This window comes from Prionailurus viverrinus, chromosome E2 (genome assembly GCF_022837055.1).
Source record: "Prionailurus viverrinus isolate Anna chromosome E2, UM_Priviv_1.0, whole genome shotgun sequence".
NCBI classification, from domain to species: Eukaryota; Metazoa; Chordata; class Mammalia; order Carnivora; family Felidae; genus Prionailurus; species Prionailurus viverrinus.
Window position 1 is genome coordinate 19,438,651 of NC_062575.1, and position 19,477 is coordinate 19,458,127.

At 53.4% G+C, this 19,477-nt stretch overlaps 2 protein-coding genes across 7 annotated transcripts; both read right to left on the bottom strand.

Moving 5' to 3' along the window:
- Positions 1–4,579: 4,579 nt before the first annotated feature.
- On the bottom strand, positions 4,580–6,059 carry NRN1L (neuritin 1 like). The gene is made up of 3 exons (XM_047836565.1): positions 5,896–6,059; positions 5,000–5,132; positions 4,580–4,865 (listed from the first exon to the last, which is right to left on the bottom strand). The coding sequence occupies exons 1-3, from the start codon at positions 5,984–5,986 to the stop codon at positions 4,580–4,582; spliced, it is 510 nt and encodes a 169-aa protein (XP_047692521.1). The 5' UTR covers positions 5,987–6,059.
- A 296-nt stretch (positions 6,060–6,355) lies between these two features.
- Positions 6,356–19,423, bottom strand: EDC4 (enhancer of mRNA decapping 4). 6 transcript variants are annotated; one of them, XM_047835253.1, is made up of 30 exons: positions 19,265–19,423; positions 17,561–17,720; positions 14,735–14,891; positions 14,290–14,401; positions 13,893–13,992; positions 13,442–13,631; positions 13,187–13,334; positions 12,996–13,100; positions 12,566–12,675; positions 12,391–12,474; positions 12,202–12,297; positions 12,009–12,111; positions 11,711–11,891; positions 11,551–11,623; positions 11,357–11,448; positions 11,091–11,290; positions 10,875–10,996; positions 10,630–10,798; positions 9,870–10,303; positions 9,681–9,785; positions 9,444–9,596; positions 9,318–9,354; positions 9,008–9,185; positions 8,741–8,896; positions 8,521–8,636; positions 8,259–8,424; positions 7,985–8,171; positions 7,673–7,892; positions 7,124–7,287; positions 6,356–6,883 (listed from the first exon to the last, which is right to left on the bottom strand). In XM_047835253.1, the coding sequence occupies exons 2-30, from the start codon at positions 17,643–17,645 to the stop codon at positions 6,691–6,693; spliced, it is 4,236 nt and encodes a 1,411-aa protein (XP_047691209.1). In that variant the 5' UTR covers positions 17,646–17,720; positions 19,265–19,423; the 3' UTR covers positions 6,356–6,690. The 6 variants fall into 6 exon arrangements, with proteins under 6 accessions (XP_047691209.1, XP_047691208.1, XP_047691210.1 ...); XM_047835252.1 differs by lacking the exon at positions 19,265–19,423 and adding an exon at positions 17,812–17,853; XM_047835254.1 differs by lacking the exon at positions 19,265–19,423 and adding an exon at positions 17,825–17,841.
- Positions 19,424–19,477: the final 54 nt, after the last annotated feature.

The window sequence follows — 19,477 nt, forward strand, 5'->3', positions numbered from 1 at the left end:
CTACCATTAAGACTTCTCTATAAGGGGCGCCTGGGTGGCTCAGTCGGTTAAGTGTCCAACTCAGGTCTTGATCTCCTAGTCCGTAAGTTCGAGCCCCACGTGGGGCTCTGTTCTAACAGCTCAGAGCCTGGAGCCTGCTTCGGATTCGGTGTCTCCCTCTCTCTCTGCACCTCCCCCGCTCGCATTCTGTCTGTCTGTCTCTCTCTCTCTTAAAAAGTAAACATTAAAAAAAATTTTTTTAAAGACCTCTATAAGACCAGAATTATCTCACTACTTTACAATAAACTCAAACTGCAGGGGTAAAAAGTAGATGACACAGGTGATAAGGGCATTGTAACCTCCATCCATCTTCCTCATTTCAGTCTGTTCATTTGTTAAAATATTGAGTATTTATTTCGTACGTGCAATTGTCTTTGACTGTATAAGCCAATGTTATACTTTAAAGCTAAAAAATACATTAACATCAATAAAACATCATGGTTTGTTTTATGCAGTAGAGTTTCATAAAAGATTTTATTTAAGGGACACCCGGGGGGCTTACTTGGTTGACTGTCCAATTTCAGCTCAGGTCATGATCTTGATCATGAGTTCCCGCCCCATATCAGGTTTGCTGCTGTCAGAGCAGAGCCTGCTTGGGATCCTCTGTCCCCCAACTCCCCCGGCCCTCCTCTGCTTGCACTCTCTCTCTCTCAAAAATAAACATTAAAAGGGGCTCCTGGGTGGCTCAATCGGTTGAGCCATCGATTTGGCTCAGGTCATGATCTTGTGGTTGGTGGGTTTGAGCCCCACTTTGGGCTCTGTGCTGGCAGTGCAGAGCCTGCTTGGGATTCTTTCTCCATCTCTCTGTGCCTCCCCACTCACACTGTCTCTCAAAATAAATAAAGAAAAGCTTTAAAAAAGTAAACATTAAATAAAAAGATTTTATTTAAAAAACACCTTTAAGGGTGCCTGACTAGCTCAGTGGAGTGGATGACTCTTGATCTCAGGGTTGTGGGTTCGAGCCCCATACTGGGTGTAGAGATTACTTTTTAAAAAAAATTAAAGGGGCACCTGGGTGGCTCAGTCCATTAAGCGCCTGACTTTTGATTTTGGCTCAGGTCATGATCTCACAGTTCATAAGATGGAGCCCCAAGTGGGGATCTGTGCTGACAGCACAGAGCCTTCTTGGGATTCTTTCTCTGCCCCTCCCCTGCTAGAGCTCTCTCTCTCTCTCTTAAAATAAACAAACATTTTTTAAGCTATAAAAACATGTTTTAATTTAAAAAAAAAAACCTTTAAAAATCACTCCTCTCCCCCGCCCCCACAAAGAATCACTTCCAAAAGTCTAGTGTGATAATTAAGGGCATGGACTTGGGGCCAAACAAACCTGGGATCATATCCCAGATACTTCCACAGCTGTGTGAACTTGGGCAAGACATCTCCCCTCCTTAAGCCTCATTTTTCTTATGTTTTATGGGGATCATAATCCTGACCCCACATCATTGTTGTGAAAGGTTAAAAGTAATATGGAATTCAATGGGGCACCTGGGTGGCTCAGTTGGTTAAACATCAGACTTTGGCTCAGGTCATGATCTCGTGGTTTATGGGTTTGAGCCCTGCATCAGGTTCTGCCCTGACAGCTAGGTGCCTGGAGCCTGCTTTGGATTCTCCCTCTGTCTCTCTCTGCCCCTACCCCACTTGTGCGCTCTCTCTCTCTCTCTCTCTCTCTCTCTCTCTCAAAAATAAGTAAACATTAAAAAAATTTTTAATTAAAATAAGTGTCTCTTAATTTCCGCTCAGGTCATGATCTCACGATTTGTGAATGGAGCCCCACATCAGGCTCTGCACTGACAGCGAGGAGCCTGCTTGGGATTCTATTTTTCCCCCTCTCTCTGCCCCTCTCCTTGCTCTTTCTCTCTCTCTCAAAAATAAATAAATAAACTTAAAAAATCATAAGGAATTCTAGGGTTGATAAGGCGTAGAAATCCACACAACATCCCAGTTTTACAGACATTCAGCAACTTAATTCAACAAGAATTTATTGAGCCCTTGCTACTGGCAGGTGCTGGTCTGGGCTCTGGTAAAGATCAAAGGGCCTTGAGATGAAGAGGCATGTTAATGCAGAGGGACTCAGCTCTGGACATTCAGCCCCCAGGCTCTACCCTGAACCATAAGCTTTTCCATAGCCACAGAGCTGTAAATGTAAGACACATCATCACCATGATGCCCTGGGCTGGGCAGATGTGTCTGGGGCCCAGTCTGCCTATCAGCCCACCCCTCTCCTCCAGCTCTGGGATGAAACATACAAAGCTCTTAAGCCCTTGGCCAGAAAGCAGATTCTATCCCCACCCCCATGCACACACTCCAGGTCACTCACTTCCAGGGAAGAGCAGGGACTTAGAGAGCAAAAACCAGGGGAAAGTAGGGCACAGCAGGAGGATAGTAATCCCTCTGATGGCTGGCCATCACAGTTGGGCCCCTGCTCCTAGCCACCAATCAACAGTGGCTTTGAGAAGACTTTTGGGATTTGGATCCCCAGCATCATCCTGCCCAAAGTATGCCCAGGCTAGGTAAAGGGGCTGCCCCAAATGACATATCCTCCATGCTGAGGTCGTTCTTGGTCCAAGCTCTTATTGATATAACACTTTCAATGCTAGGCTTAGAGATTCTTTCATTCCACACACTTCTACAAGTGCAGCCTTTATACCCAGCCCAAAAGTGGGTGCTAGAGACATAAAGAATGAGGAATTCTCACCCAGACCCAAATAGTAGCAAGTCACTGTTATCAGTATTGAGACAGAAGACAGCCGGGGAGCTGTGTGGATCTGCAGGAGGCTTCTGATTCAGCTTGGAGTCAGGGTTATGAAGGAGGTGATGCTGAACAAGAAAAGGAGTTCACCAGGATGATATGGGGAAGGGTATTCTGAGTACAGAGAATAAATGTACAAAGACCCAAGGGAATAAAAGGCTGGCATTTCCTTCTGGAAAATTCTAGTCAAAGGGGGGCAGTTGTGGGAGGAGTTTTCTCCTGATTTTTCCCCTTCAAGTCATGTGAGAAGATGGGTAATGACTGGTTGGGAGATAGAAGTGGAGATAAAAGTACAGGTGAATGAAGCACAGAAGTCAAGGTAGGGCAGAGATTGCTGATTGAGGTATCTGAGCTAACTGGAATGGGAAGGTGTTTGGGAAGCATGGATGAAGTAGGGCTCCTACATGTGAGGATGGAAGTCTCTGGAGGCACCTATCACCCTGGAGCCAAACAATGGTTCAATTAGGCCCGATTCTGTCCTGGGAACAATAGCTCCCCGGCATGGGCTCTAGTGTATACCTAGTCTGCCAAGCTCTAAATGCCAACCCTGATTCCTTTGGGCCCCTCTTGTAAAGCCCTGTCCAATTCAGCCCCATCCATTCTGACCTCTTCTATCACCCTCATCACATGCCTTCCCTGAAGGCTCCCCTGATGTCAAGGACTAGGTAGGCAGATCACTGCTCCATGCTCAGGTAGAAGGGAGTTGCAGGAGTGGACTGAAGCAACTGTGGGCAGAGCTGGTTTACGCAGGGCCTCGCAGAATGAGGGCCTCGTAGAATGAAAAAGAGCTTAACATCAGAATCAGTTCTCAATTTTCAAAAATGGCAAATAAGGCAGAGGGAGTGTGAGCAGAAGTCAGTGAGTTCACGGCACTGCCCACACAAGTCATGCGGTGGTGGTGGAAGAGTGACCGAGAGAGGGTCTCACCCTCTCTGAGGACTCCTCCTTCCCTCAGGATTCTGCCCATGCAGATTCTTTCTCTTCGCCAGAGTGGACAGGGGCTCCTCACACGCATGCTCATTCCATGCTTCCAGAAAGTCTTCTGGGATTGTTGACTTCACAATGCATACCTCTTCTCAAAGAACAAGCTTGAGTAGAGTCCAGAGGAATCCTCATTATGACCGCAGTTTCTGCAGCTCCAGGTCACCTCAGGGACTTGAATACAGACCCCAACAGGGACTCCCCACTTTCTGGAACAGGCTCCCCTCAAGTAGATCAGGACCCCGGAGAGGGAGAGGACAGAGCACTTAATCTGTCTTGAAGGCTAAGGTGGTAGTTAGCAGAGGGAGGATGAGGTGGTGGCATGGCAGGAATGTGGAGGCTGGAATGTGGGGATGGGGGTGGACTGGCTTGAGGAGCTTGGGGGTGAGGTGGTACACTCCACGCTCTCACCTTGCCTGTAAAGGCCAGGATATGAAGGGCAGGCAGGGGTAGGAATGCCAGCCTGGGAGAACAGAGGAAGGCTGTGCATTCCGGTAGATTTCAGGTCACCACCAGAGCTCTTGGAACCTGCACACAATGGAAAGCTTTGCACAGCCAGCCCTGGGAAATGAGTGTCTGTAAGTAGAAAGATTGAGTCCCCTGTGGCAGCCATGGGCCCCACCCATCCAGTCCTGGGGATCAGCTTCTGGAGGCCTCCGCCCCAGCCAAGCAGGCTATAGCCAGAAGAAAGGAAGGAGCTTAGTACAAATATAAATGCCTTTAATGAAAGCCAAGGGCACTCTGCAGAGCCCCAGCAGCAGCCACCAGAGCAGGGTAGGAGGCAGGGGTGCCGCTACTCCACTAGACTGGCTAGGCCAGAGGCCCTAGGAGGCAGGCAAGTGCCAGAGCAGCTGCCAGCAGTGGGGGTGCAGGGGCTGGGCTATGTGCAGACCCTGTTGCCTGCAGTGTCTCCTGGTTGGTCTCAGGGCCCTTGCCATGCTCCCTAATGCGCACAGGGGTGCCACACAGAGCATGCAAGTTATCTGGGTGTGGGGCGCGGCGAGCTTCTTGCTGTAGTGACTCCCACACGGCGGCAGCCTCCTCCGGACAGCGCAATAGGACTCGGGAGGCACAGATGTGGAAGTCATTCCAAGACCTGTTAAAGGCTTGGGGTTAGGGTAATTAGGTGGGGCAAAGAGACTTTTCTAATGGGAAGGAAAAGGTTCAGGCCCCAAGGGCCTGGTGGTGGGGGTCTGGTGATCAGGTGGCTGTCGTCACACCTACTCTTACCTGCAGACAGTCTCCAGTTCGCCTCCCAGGCCCATGCTGTCCCCCAAGCGGATGAGACATTCAGCAAAGCCCTGGTATATGGTGTCACAGCCCCCTGGGCCTGTTGCAGCTGCTGCCAGAGGAGATACAAGGACTAGGGGTGGGGGTGGAGAATGGTTGATAGCATGAGTCGCCTGGCTCCCCTTCCCCGCTAAGCCCCCAGGGGCTTGTTTACCTGAGTATGCTCTGGGGACGTGACTCAGCGTGAAACAGAGGCACCCAAGAGAACCAAGGGACATGTCTGGTGATTACCTGCATTGACCGCCCCCCCTCTAGATGCAATGGGGACAGGATACGTAGAGAAGGGGAAGAAGGTGTCCCATCCCAAGGGGCTGACTCTTCCTCTGAGCTTCTAGGGCTGCAGGCCAGGTGAGGATGTTCCAAATGCAGGAGTCAGGACACAGAGAAGAGGGGCAGAGTCCAGGGCTATTGGGCTTCCTGAACTGTCCTGTAGCCTAGATAAGCTTCGCCTGGCCTTCCCACCCCATCCCCAAAGACAGGTGTTTTCAGCCAGGTAGAACAGGATACAGGGGTCAGGATCTAGGTGAGACCCTAACAGAGGACCTCAGGGGTCCCACAGCTGGTCTAAGAGTCCCATCACAGCCTATGTCTCCATTTATCGGAAAGGGGGCTGTGGAATTTCAGGGTCCTTTCCCCACGACTAGGCCTCAGTTCATGCCCATTTTGCATCCTGAAACCACTGGAACACGTTATTCCTTCGCTGGAGCCCTTGCACCTCCTCTCCAGCCTGGTTCTCAGCACTCAAGGCTGTGCCTCTGCTCCCACACACCCTATACCCAGACTGGGGAGAGTGTGCCGCCCGGTTGCCAAGCTGGGTCTGGCACTCCCGCACTCACCAAGTGGTAGCAGCAGCAGCAACAGCCCCAGCACACCGGATGGTCGGGGCAGTCGCTGGCGGTGGTGACAGGAGGAGTAGCTGCGCATCATCCCCGGCTGGGAGCCTAGTGCCTGAGCTAGCAGCTTGGAAGCGCAGCCCTTCGGCCCAGCCTCCGGAAGAAGGGCCTGTGATTGGATGGGAGTCGGGGGCGGGGCCCAAAGCCAGCTGGCGGCCCCACCCCAGTAGGGAGATAGGCAAAGGCGGGTAGGGACCAAAGAGAGAAGAGCTGGGGACACAGGCATTGCAGAGCTGACCCCAGGGCCCTCTCAGAGATAGAGAGGGGTTTCTGGGAAGAAAGTTGCGCAGATGAGGGTGGGTGTCCAGGCACCTGGGTTAGCCTAGACAGAACTCCACACAGGGAGGAGACGGAAGAGAGAACAGAGGCCCTTATCAAAGTTACACCAAATGCACACACATGCTCCATTTTATTCCAAAAGCATTTAATTGAATTTCTCAACATTTTTCAAAAACAAAAAAATCCAAATCGGAGGTAAAAAGGAATATGGAAAATTCAACTCAAGTGGTGTCACGATCTCAGGGGTCATGCTCCAGGCATGGCAGAACCCAAGAAGGCACAATACCCACCCTGGGCCCAGCCAAAACCTGCTGGCTACCACAACCTGTAGACCACATCCAGTGCTCTCCCCTCAAACACCCCAGAGGTGGGAGCCTAAGCAGGTAAAAGGACAGACACTAGCCTAAGCCTGTGTGCTGGCCTTCAGTGCCTCCCCACCCCTGGGCAAGGCAGGCTTAGCTAAGGGAGGCTAGGGGTTACAAGGCCGTGCAGCATGAGGCTGAGACGCCGGGCCACTTTGCCAAGTGAGTTGTGCGGCTCAGCCTGCAGGAACTGAAAGAGCTTCTGGCGCACCTGGGCCATGACGGAGCCCATGTGGTCCCGAGTGATGGGGTCACTGTGGTCCAGGTGCATCACAGCCTCTTCCAGGTAGCTGTGGTGGAAGAAAGGGACAAGATATAGGTGGGTTCCAGCAAATGGGAGTGCCCCCTAGTGGCACTGAGGCCCAGAGGGACGGCTGACGGGGAGGGGGGCGGCGGGGAGGGTCCTCAAAGCCTGAGATGGGTGGGAACAGAGGTGGAGAAAATTAGGAAGCAGAGTCAGGCAGAAGTCTCTGCTTTGAACTGCTCCCCCACCTTCACCCCAGCCTGTCTCCTGACCTGAGTCCACTCACCTGAGCTTGAGGTCAGTTCGAGTACCAAGGTCAGAGGCTAGCTGCTGGATGAGGGAAAGGAGCACAGGCTGGGAGAGTGGGCAGGGTGGCTGCCCAAAAACCTGCCCTGGGTCCACAGTTTCACACACATACAGCACCAGGTTCAGGTCAGCAGCCGTCAGGGCCTAGGGTAAGAACAGTATTTATAGCTAATGTCAGAATGGAATACCTACTTGTCTGGCTGTGTGGCCAGGGAAATAATGACTAGGGTAGGGTACCGAGGGCTCCAGATGGGGTGCTCAGGGGCCCAAAGACAGTAATATAGGGGTGTGTTGTTACTTTAAGAGATCAGGAGAGGTTTCCTAAGAAGGGTGGTCATGAAGCAAGGTAGATTGAGGTAAAAAGACCCTGGAACCAGGCAGAGAAGTAGGGGGAAATGGCCAGAAAGGCCAAAGAGAACCAAGAACAGCCTGTTAGGGTCAGACTACCCAGAGCCTGACAGGTAGAGTATGGTGTGTGGGCCTTGTCAGGAAACACCTAACCCCTACCTGGACCTAATGCCTGGCGTACCTGCTGGAAGGCCTGATTGAGGTGGCCCTGCTGCAGCAGCTGTAGAATATGGGCTTGCTGGGCCTGGCAGTCGAGGTGGGCAGCGGGGACAGGTGTGCCAGCTGCTGAACGCATGGCCTGCATGATGCTAGATGTGACGGCGGCCTGTTGCTCCTTAAGTGCTACACTCACCTCACCTTTAACGATGCGCTGTACCTGTGCTAAAATTGACTCCTGCAGGCTGCAAAGGGAAGTGAGGGAGATGAGGTAGATAAGAAGTCCCGTCTGGCACTTTCAAAACACACCACATTGCCCAGCACCCTGCCCACACACCTGCCCACAGCCACGTGCAGCTGGTGCTGCACCTCAGCCCGAACGCTGCTGGATACAGTGGCTGCCATCTGCTCAGTGGCACCCTGCAGTGTGCTGACCAGGCCTCGCAGCTGGGCCAACACGGGCTCCCGTGCTTCCTGTTCTCGTGCCTTCCGGCTCTTCATGTGGCTCTCTAGCTGCTGCAAGTCTGAGAGGTCACCATAGGGGCCATGAGAGGGATAGTGGGGGAAAGGGGGCCAGCCCCTCCCACCTTGAAGCATATGACCCCACTCACATTCTTGCGTGCCCAGTCGGAAGCTATCATTGATCTGCTGGAACATGGCCTGGCAGCTCTTCTCAAAGGCTGGCAGTACCACGCTCTGGAAGGCTTCACGGTAGGCAGCCTGCATTGGCCCCTGTAATGTGTCTGCAGCTGCTCGGGCAATGGCATCTGTCAAGTTCTGGGGGAAGAGGGAAGGCTGAGTTGAAAGGCTGAGCCCAAGTTGGCCTGACCTGGCCCACCAACCACCAACCTGTCATCTGGGGCCCTACAGCACCTTGGACTTTAGTAGCTTGGAGATATTCTCTTTCATGCTACCCTCCACAGCTGTGAGCTTGGTGGCCACTGAATTGCTCAGTTGGCCTGCCACTGGCTCCAAACTCCTGGAGACACCTGGGGCAGGGTGAGGAGGAATAGGTAGAGCCATGAAAGGCAGCTTGACAGATAGGAAGCCCCACTCCCACCTGGCCCACCCAGAGTCTCCACACAAAACTCACATGGAGGCACCGTCTTCTTGATCTCATCCCGTATGCTGCGCTCTAGCCGACCAGCTATAGCTGAAGACAGTGCCTGGGACAACTGTTGCGTCAGCTGCTCCTGCAGCTGCCCACCCCGCTGCTGCCCCTCAGCCAGTGCCCGCTCCAGCCGCCGCTCTGCGTTGTAGCTAAGGAATAGGCCTGAAGCGGGTCCTACATCCCTTCCTGGGGCCAAGAATGCTGCTGCTTCAACCGACCCCTGTGCCATGCCACGACCCATAAGGATACGGTCTTGCTCATGCCGTGACTCGAGGGCGCGTTCTACGTGGCCCGTGACTGTGCTCTGCAAGCCTTCAAGTTGGGTGCAAAGACGCTGCAGCAATTCTTCCTGGGTGTGCCGCAGCTCTGCCAGCTCTCTCTGCTGTTGCCAAATTAGTGCTGGCCAGTCTTCAGGAGGTTCTGCCACCTGCCAGAAGCACTGACAATCAGGTGATGCCGCCCCATACATTCTCATCCACCAGACCAGGGAATGGCCCAGAGCCCTTCCCACCCTCACATGGAGGATTCTCAGAAATGGAAAAGGTGTTACTTCACTTACCTGGTGCTCCATGAGCCGGGATCCTACGGCCGAATCCCTGCCATGGGCAAGAAGCACCTCAGGCTACGTCAGGCACGGCAGCCTGGGGACCACCCCTCTCCCTGGCCCCAGGACCCCACCCCCTACCCGTCATCTTTCTTGCCCTTTCTCTTAAGCTTGGGTGAGGCTCGAGGAGATCCCTTGGTCTTCCAGTCCTTGGCTGGCAGCCGTGGAGTGGGAACTTTGGTGCCAAAGCCCCCTGCAGCAGAGGCAAGGCTGGCCACTTCATCATCATGGTCACTGTAGGAAGGGGAAAGAGAAAGATAAGCACCTACCCACTTGCTGGCTCTCCCTATGAGAGGAATAGTGTAGGGTGGCACCTACCTTTGCTCAGCACTGGCATCCTGGCTATCATGTTGCTGCAGGAGGTGATAAGGTGGTCGATGGAAGGCCAAGCTCTTGTGCTTCTCCTGGAGGCCATTCCTGGGACTGAAGGAACAGGCCGACTCAACAGTGCATGACTCTATCTGAAACCCCTACCACCAGCACACTTTGTCCTGCCAGGCTCCTCACCTCTCTGCCAGGCTGCTGCAGGTCTCACGAGTAATGTCTGGTGCCGTAGGCCAGACCTGATTGTCAGGGGCTGTGGCTTCCTGGGTCAAGGCTGCCTCCAAAAGGGAAGGGGTACTATGCCGATCCCCATCCCCAGGGCCTCCATCCAGGCCAAGCTGAGAGCCAAGCTCAGACGCTGGCCGGGGCCGTGGGGACAGCAGGTGTAGCGCTGAGGCAGCCGAGGCCATACTATCTGGTTCAAGACCCTCAGGAGCAGAGGAGACAAAACCACGGGAGAGGGCCTCAGATGCAATCTCAGGGATGTCCTGCGACAGGGCAGTGGAAGCTGAGGAGATAACATCAGGGGAGCGGGTACGGCTAGGGGAAGCCTGGGGTAGCCCCAGGGGCTCCACTTCCTGCAGCTCCAGTGATAGTGCAGAAGCAGCAGTAGGCACCTGAGGTGGAGCAAAGATGGGACTTAGGTGGTGGGACGTGGGGATGGGAGAGCACAGAGATGAGGCCCTGACGTTTGTAGAGATGAGACACTGCAGTGGGGGATGCAGATCAAAAATCCCACAGCCCGGGAGGGGAGGAGATAGGAAAATAGGCTATGGGAGGTAGAAATATAGGATACATGTTGAGAAGTTGCCCTCCAGGGAACAGGGAAGGCTGGAATGACCTCAGGGAAAGGCCTCAGGTGCTATGGGAGTAGAGTGCCACCAAGCTTCCCACAACCAGATACCTGCCACCCTGCACTTCATACACACTCCTACACACACACCTGTCCAGGTGCTTTGGGAGTCAGTTTGTCAGCTGGACCTGGGAGCAGGCTAGGCAAGAGGCTACGCGGGCTTGCCTGCAGGCTGCTGCTGCTGCTCATTGTCAAACTGCCATCCAGCTGCAACTTGGGGCTCAAGGTCAGCTCCTCGGGTGGCCTGGTGGCAGGAAGGCTAAGGTATAGCAGCCAGAGTTTGGTATCACCTGGCACCAGCCCCTGCCATCCCCCAACCCTGAGCCTCGCTTCACCTGGGCAGGGAGGGGTCCACAGCTGAGGTACTGCTCATGGCAGACACAGCTGTAAGAGAGGAGGAGCTGGAGCTGGAGCTGGAGCTGCTGCTGCTGTTGCTGTTGCTGGGGGAGGCAGCAATCTGGGGAGAGGCAGGGGATCAGCACTATATGGCCTGCAGGTGGGACATTCCCGGGTCCCCTTGCCCTGAGCCCCACACTCCTCCACCAGCATACCTGCTGCAGGGAGGTGCTAGGTGTCATGAAGGCGTCAGGTGTCATCAGCTTGGGCTTGGTCTCACTGCTCAGACTGAGGAAGTCAGCAGGTGCAGGTAGCTCCACTATGCGTCGGAGGTCAGGCTGGGAGCCTTGGGTAGCTGACCCCAGGCCCTCAGAGCCCAGTTCGGGCCGAGACTCTCCAAATGCTGCAGGGAAAGCTGCCACTTGAGTCAGATCTCAGAACCTGGTCAGTCTAACCTGCTTCCCTCTTACTCCTCACTCACCGAAGTCCTCATGGGCAGTGTGGGTGGGGAGCGGGGCCACCACATCAGGGTTCAGCTGCGGCTGGAAGCGGATCTGTACGTCTTGCAATGCCCTATAGGCAGAGAAGAGAGTAGGAGAGGACTCAAAGGAGCCAGAGCAGTAGGGTGGGGAGGGGCACAGACAGGGCACAGGTGAGACTTCCCAACGTACTCACTTAGTATGCACACAGAAGAGTTTGATGAGCACACCAGCTGCAGACTCCACGGCACCGGCTCCGTGGGTTCCATCTACAAAGACAGTGTGGGCAACTAAGCCTGGCCCTCTCTGACTCCACACTTCCCTACATACATATACCCTGACCCTGACCAGCTCACCAGCCCCTAGGCTGTCATTCTCTTCCTCAGCAGGTAGCACTTCAGTGTGCCGCAGCCGGCAGCGACTCACAACCTGGATGCCAAAGCTCAGCACAGGATGGGTGAGCAGGAACTCAGAGATGGAGCTGAAGCAGGCACGGCCCTCCTCCTGGTTCTGCAGCAGCTCCATCACGTAGAGGACCTGCACAGAGAGTAAACTCACAGCTGAGCCCAGTGGCTGTGAGGGTTGTGGATGTGCCCAACACCCCTGCTGCCCTGAAGATACCGGCTCTGCCCAGGGTGCCCCACTATAGGTTACCTTCCGTTGCACATCGCTGAGAATAAGGTATTCAGCTGAGAGGTCCAGACAAACCTTGAGGCTGGGGGGCACACTCACTGAGCTAAAGATATCTGGGGAGAAACTGAGGGGCCGGGGAGGCAGGATTAATGAGACAGAGAGTGGAAATAACCCACATCCATAACTCTGCTGCCCCTAGCCAGCCTCTGCTTACCGAATTGTCTGCAGACAGGTCCAGGACACTGTGCACCACATCTTTAGCTCTCGATTCTGGTCAGCGCCAGTAATAAGGAACCTCCAGAAAGGGACTCTGCAAAGCACCAAGGCATCGAATAGCTGGCTGGGCCCCCTACTGGAGAATTAAGGTCCAGCCCACTACCCACCTGCCTGCCCACTCACTCACTCAGGGTCCTGTTTCTTATGGTTGTCACAGAACAGGAGGCAGGAAAGGGACCTCCCATCATGAGGCTTCCATTCGTGCAGACACCTGCAAGAAGGCAGATGATGGGCCTGAGTGAATGATCTGGTCCTCACCTTGGCGGGGGAGGGGTGTCTGGATCCCTCAGGCTCTGCCTTACCTTGGTTCATCCTGCCCCTCAATGTAGATCTGCCAGAACTTGACAAAGCCATCATGGCTTGCAGTAGCCAGGACAGTCCCATCGGGTGAGAGGGCCCCTTCACTTAGACACTGGGAAGAACCCAAAGAGCCTTGCTTTGCCACCTGCCTAGTGGTGGGAGCAAGCCCTTCTCAGGTGAGGATGGTAGTGAGCTGAGCTGACTCACAGTGGGTGCGTACGTTTTTATGAAAGACCGATTAAATGGATGACTGTACAGAAGATCAGACCCCTAGGCTGAAGCCAGGGGCATTTCATAGGTAAGGGTCACTTTGTGTTCAGAGTTCCCACGGGCAGAGTGCCAGTAAAGCTGCCTGGGCAGGTGTATTCAGGGGACAGATGAGGAACATAAGGAAAGTGGGGAGAGCAAGGAGGCAGTCAGTTGCAGGCTTACCGTGCTATGGCCTTTGACCACGATGAAGCCTTGCTTGATCTGGCTGACACGCACAGGCCAGGTGCTGTGGTTGGAGCGGAGCATGTCCAGGTCCCACACCTCAGCCTGCAGGGTACAAGATGAGTGTTCAGCCCATGCCCACACCATGGACGCTCTGTCCCCTCCTCTCCCCTCATGCATGGTTCCCTCACCCGGTCCTCATGCAACAGGGCCACCGTTGGGCTGCCCTCCTCACAGCAGTCCTCACTCTCCTCAGGGATGAAGGGGCACCAGATGATCCTACGGAAGTGGTTCAGTGGTGTACCCTCTGGCTGCTGGATGTGGACCAAGATCTCTTCTCTGAGCAGGGTGTTAAGGGCTAAACAGGTGGATGATGAGGTGTGTCTGGTAGTCCCAGTCCCACCCGCCTTTCTTCAGTCCCCCATCCCACCCCAGGGAAAGGATACTGAATTTTGCCATTAACTAGAGCCAAGCGCCACACAAACAGGTTGCCTGCCTCATCTAGGCAGGCCAGCTGTGAGGAATTCAGGTGTGCAAAGGCCAGATCAGCCACGCTGCCTGTGAAGCCCTTGAGCAGGGTCCGCTCCGAAGTGCTTACACTGATCACCCGCACCATCGCTGAACCATTGTTGGCGGCTGGAATCAGAAAAGCAGTAGGCCACTGAGCAAGGCCCAGACAGTGGCAGAGAAGCCCTGCCCTTGCCTGCCTCATTGTCACTACCAGTCTCAAGCTCAGTTTTCCCAATTGGCTCCCCAAGGCCTGTCTAAGGTGGGGGCAGCACAGATAAGCCTTCTATTGTACCCTAAAGGCTGAGTGGGCTGCATGGCCTGACAGTGGATTTGCATCTCTGAGGCTTCTAGCAGAACAGCTCCCTCCTCTCCCCTGCCCCTACTCACCCCGAATGGCATAGGCCAAGAAGGAGTTGGACACAGCAATCAGGTTGCCGTAGTAGTATTTCTGCTCCCAGTCATACTTGGCCACAGGCTGGATTTTCACCTGAGAAACAAGGGTGAGGAAGGTTGTAGAGGCTGAGGGCTAGGTTAATTCTGCCAGAGCCCAGTTGGTCCCCAGCATCCCTGGGGACAGAAGATGCCCTATGTGTGAGCCCAGCCACACATTCACAACTCTTGAGGCCAGATTCCCACAGAGATTGGCAGCTAACCCTGGCTTTCTGAGACTGAGGCACACTACCTGTCAAGTTGGTTCCCATAGGAATTGGCAACATGGGTTAGGGGAGGAAAAGGCTGAACATGTCCCCATCCACCATACATGCCACAACATCCTGGCACCCACCTTGTTGCTGCCCCGTGCCTTGCTTGAGATGCTAGAGTCACTGCTGGCCACAATCTCCACCTCCTTGGCCAAAATCCCAATGCACGTAGAGCTGTCATCTCCTGAGAGGCAGCTATGGGAAGGGATGAACAAGCTTGACTCCTGTTCCTACAAAGTCTCAATGGGCATGGTCGGGAGGGGGAGAGAATACAACCACTCTAGTAAAGGTGTCAAGTCTCAGGTGCTCAGCTATGGCTAGTCTACTGGTCCCCAAACCTACAGTTCCCTTTGCTCACCTCCCTCCTTTGTAATGGGCCTATTTCCATGCTAAAATGGAAGCTCAAACTTCAGATCCAGGCCAAGCTCTTTAGCTTGTCCTTTCCTCTCACTCTAGCACAAATATAACATGATTAAGTGCATCATCCCAAAGACCCAGCACCACCACTGCCATTTCCCAGACACTCACATGACCTGCTTTTCCTGAAGATTAATAGGTGGCATGGCCCGGATACCAGACTTGTTTGTTGAAGTACCATCACCTGAGCAGAGGGGGTCTGGGACCAGAAGCCCATTGAGATCTCCATTGTAGGCATTAGATGGCCGCTGGCTCTCTGCACTGGGACCTGGGGATAGAAAGGGCTGCTCTGAAGGTTGTTCCACCTGCTCACTGGCCTCTCCTCCTGTAGAATTTCATTCAAGAACCATGAGGTGCTCTAGGAACATTGCACTGAGGGAGCCATGTCAGTGGGGAGGAGGGCCCTTGGTTCATCTTTTGTTTCATAAACTCTGATAGTTAACTCAGTCTCTGCCAGGACCAAGGATGTGCATGGGGCTCTTCTACCTGAAGGACGAGTAAAGCTATCAAGAATCTGGTGAAGTCAATTAATACTCAGGCTCGGGTCGGCACAGAGGGGCTCTGCGTACTTGAGGGAAGGCATGGGAAGGGTCAGGACAGACTTCACAGAGGAGATGCCATCACAGCCTGTGTGGCTGGAACACACAAACAGGAAAGATGGAGGGAAAACAAGCTACAGAGGTCTCAGGTATGAATCTTGGGTGCTTAAATTCTCCCTGTAGCAATGAGAGTCACAGAAGAGTGAGAGTGTGTGTGTGTCTCTCTCTCTCTCTCTCTATATATATATACACATATACATATATGCATACACACACATATATCTTTTTTTTTTTTTTTTTTTGAGAGGGAGAGTGAAAGAGCACATGTGTGCACATGAGCAGGGGAGGGGTGGAGGGGGAGAGAGAGAATCCCAAATAGGATCTATGCTGAGAGGACAAGGAGCTCAATCCCACTACTATGGGATCATGACCTGAGTTGAAATCAAGATTCAGAAGCACAATCGACTGAGCCATCCAGGTGCCCCTAGAGAGCCACAAAAGAGTTTTAAAGGGGAAGGTGACATGGTCTGCTATGGCCAAAAGACTGACTGCTTTAAGTCAGCATGTAGCATAGTTGAGAATCCAAGCAAGAGATACTAGGTTCTAGACCAAGGTAGTGGTAGAAGATAGACAAGCAAGATGGACTCCTAACACATGAAAGGACATCAATAAGGAAGTAAGAAAGAAAGGAACCTGCCCCTCACAGAAATGGCTCAGAAGACGAACCACCTTGGGCATGTAAACTCAGAAAGAATGGACATGAAGGAGTTGGGACAAAGTAAAGAGAAACTGTAGTTGGGAAAGACAGCGTTTCAGTTGTTTGCCATTGGCTGTTTCAAGCACCCTCACAGGCTCAGACACCACCCTAAAACTCCCAGGTGACAAAGAGACTAGGGCTCCACATTGAAAAACATGGTAAGTTTCTAGTCACAAGACAGTATGGAGTTTGACATGGTGTTCCGTTGAGAGGAGACCAACAAGAGCTACTTGGAAAACTGGGCAATTAGGTACCAATCAACAAATAAGGAGTTAAGTGGAAAGCCTGCAGGCCACTTCACTTGGATCAGAGCCACTTTAGCTGTTCAGGGAGAGGCTGGCCACTCTTCCTCCCAGGCAGGCTACCATGAAGACAAACAAGCTACAAAATACTGGCCACATCAGACTCTACCAAAGCTTTGTGCAGTCTAGTCTGCACAGAGGGGATGAGCAGGAGAGGTCCAAGCCAAGCTCACAAGTAAAGGGAGCACACATTCCAGGTCTGGGATGAAGTGCTTAGTGGTTTCAGGCAGCAGATGGATTTTCCTCAGGGGGTAAGGGGCAGCTAAACCCACCCAGGGTGAGCACCAGTGCCTGCTTCCAAAAGCAGCCAGTTTGGGCCTCCCAGCAGGTTTAAGAACAGGGTCCCAGGAAACACCCATTCTCAGCTGTGGTCACTGCATACCCACACCACCATCACCAGCCAATCTTTCAACCACTACAACTTTTCACAGGTTCCTGAACCTGCCAGGAAACTTTGGTGCCTTCACACATGCTATTTGTTCTTTGCAGAATGCCATTCTTGACACTCAATCACCTGTTCATATTATAACACCTAACCTAAACACTGTCCTCGGTCTCAGATCTGTTTTCAGGCACTCTCCAGCCCCAACCCCATCTACCATATCTCCATCACAGTACCAAAATACTCCTTTTTTTCAATGACAATTCCATGATGTTACAACCTCATTAGCTCTCTATGTTCTCAAGGCTCCTTGAGGGCAGGAGCAGCTCTATCACTACAAGCCCAAGTAAAGTTTAAGTAAATAGAAATAAACTAGGGCTTGCAAATGTTTGTAGCCTAATCCAATCAGTGTCATGCAATCTGTGATTTGCTTTAATCCCAGAAAGGACACGGAATTGGGGCTGGTCATCTTTCTCCTGAAAATCAGTTTTAGAATAGCAGATCTGGAGTCTGTATTCCAGAGTGAAGGGTAAATTGCAGAGGGGGACCAGTGGCTCCTCAGCCCACCGCCTAGGTCTAGACCCAGAACTCCGCACACCGAGGCCAGACCAGGCCTCAGAACTATGGCACAAGGATAGGGAACCTGAGCTAGTCCCAGTAACACTACAGACCTTGGGGCCAGGACACGAACCGAGCCCTGCGGATTCAGAGAAGGAGTCTCACCTTCAGCAGAGACGCTGAAGGACGCGAGGCAGAACGGCCCGGCTCGGGAATGGGAAGGGATTTGCACCCTTGACGGGCACGGTCAGCAATTTACCGATCCAACCCCCGTCTTGCCTCACCAGCCAGGAGGATGCGGAATTGGTCCTGAGAGACCTGTGAGCCCTGAGGACGGCCCAGACCCGCGCCGCCCTTATGCCCGCTCGCCGAGAGCCCACCCCCGGTGTACTGGCTCACCCCCCGCGGGCCGGTCCAGCTTGAGGATGTCCCGCAGGTGCTGCGTGGCGTCCTCGATGTCGATGCTCGCGCAGGAGGAGGCCATGGGCCCAGGCGCAGGCGCCTTGTCCACGCCGCGTTCGTTTCGCTACCTCCGCGCAGAGTGCAGCCGCGCACAGCCCTGCCAGGACCAGACAGCAAGACACCGGTCACTAAACTCTATCCACCCGCCGCCCGCAAACCGCCGCCCGCGCCGCGTCCCTGTGCCCCACCAGCACCACCAACCGCCTCCACTTCCGGCCCGCCAGAGCCCTGGCTCCCGGAACCTGCGCAGGGTGAAGAAGAAAGGTTCCGGGCTGGGGGCGGAAGCTTCACCCCTCCCGGACCCTTTGGTCAACGGGTGAGGCAAATCAACCTTCTTCAGGGCTAAGGCAGAGCAAATATCTATGTACTGGACTGCCCAAATCCCTGTGCACCTTGGCACATCCCGTCCAGTTTATGTCTAGTACCAGAACATGAACTCATTGAGTCCAGAACTGGATCAACTTAGCCACCCAGGTTAGTCCCTCAGACCCTATCCAGGAAAAAGGTGAATTGGTAGGCCTCCCCTTTGCGAAATGGGGCAGGGCGACCCAAGGCCTCAGGGGGATTGTAAACCCAGGAATTGTAAGGGGAAGATAGTCAAATCACAAACATTGCATTGTTACTTAATATCCCCCAGCATCCCCTGCCCGCCCAGGCCTGACAACCTCAGGCAGGAAGAAAGAAACCAGAGTTTACAAACACCTCTTTATTGCAGAAATTTCAGGCACAGGTACATGGAAGCTGTATTGCAGATTTTATACAGGGTGGTTTAAGAGGCAGCAGGCATCTACCTCTCTCCGGACCCCCATTCCCCAAACACATAGCATCCTAAATCAGTCCCACTGAAATCTCTTAAGTGTGGTCTTCTAAACACAGTTCATCATCCAACCCTCTACCGAGGGTAGCCAGGCAACTTGTGGGGGGTCTGAGGAAGTCCTTGGCCTCCATCCATAGTGCAGGGGGAAAGGGGAGTACAGGTCAGGCTTAACTGTGGAGCCCTCACCAATCTTAAAACCCCTAGCAGGGCACCAGCCCAAGACTTGGGTTTGGTTCTAGCTTTTGGTTGCGATCTTGCCACCAGACTTTATAACACCAGAGGTCTTAGGGCTAAGGGCTAGATTTGTAATGGGCAAGGCCTCTGTCCCCCAAACTGAGCAGAAACTGCCCTGATGATAGTATTTCCTGGGACTTGAAGAAAATGTGAAGGTATGTGGTGAGGCAGGAAACAGAAGGCCTAGAGATGCCTTGCAAAGGTCTGAGGGGTATGAAGTTCCAAAGCACAAATCCCTCAGTCTCAGACTGCCTACTTTCATAGCTCTAGATCTGTACCCCAGCCCAACTGGGCCTGGCTCTGCACTCTGCAGGCAAATGGAGGCTGACTGTTCTGGGCACTCACCTCTGGGCAAGGATATCCAAAACTGGATACAAAACTGGAGCTGCCCTCTGCTTGGCCTGGGGTTTATGGGGCCCCCTGGATGTGATCCTGACTGTTCTGGGGGTAGAACAGGATATTCTCCCTCAAACCTTTGCTCATTTTATAGAGGGTAGTTTTGCTGAGCCCTCAGCCCAGAGCACCTGAGCTTAATGAGTCATTTTCAGTGGGATTCTAGATCCATCTCTATTACCAGAGCCCTGACCTACCCAATGTAGGAGTTGTCAGAAGTGACTGCAAAGGCTTCAGTGCAAGGGAAGCTTCAGGCCAGACCCAAGCTCTGTCTGCAGCTCAGTTTTCCAGGACCAGGTGGGCTGAGGTGGGGCATACTATGCCCTAAAGGCTTCTGAGAGAAGCTATCTGGGAGTGCTGCTTCAGCAGTTTCTCTTTGTAACATGTATTGCTGAGTTGGGGGGAGAGGT

Coding starts and splice junctions, on each gene's coding strand:
- NRN1L (XM_047836565.1), bottom strand. CDS start 5,986: ATGATGCGCAGCTACTCCTCCTGTCACCACCGCCAGCGACTGCCCCGA. Junction 5,133..5,895: donor GCTGCTGCTGCTACCACTTG/GTGAGTGCGGGA, acceptor CCCCACCCCTAG/TCCTTGTATCTCCTCTGGCA. Junction 4,866..4,999: donor GAACTGGAGACTGTCTGCAG/GTAAGAGTAGGT, acceptor AGCCTTTAACAG/GTCTTGGAATGACTTCCACA.
- EDC4 (XM_047835253.1), bottom strand. CDS start 17,645: ATGGCCTCCTCCTGCGCGAGCATCGACATCGAGGACGCCACGCAGCAC. Junction 12,298..12,390: donor CATAAGAAACAGGACCCTGA/GTGAGTGAGTGG, acceptor GGTGCTTTGCAG/AGTCCCTTTCTGGAGGTTCC. Junction 8,897..9,007: donor GTCACGGCATGAGCAAGACC/GTATCCTTATGG, acceptor GCTACAACGCAG/AGCGGCGGCTGGAGCGGGCA.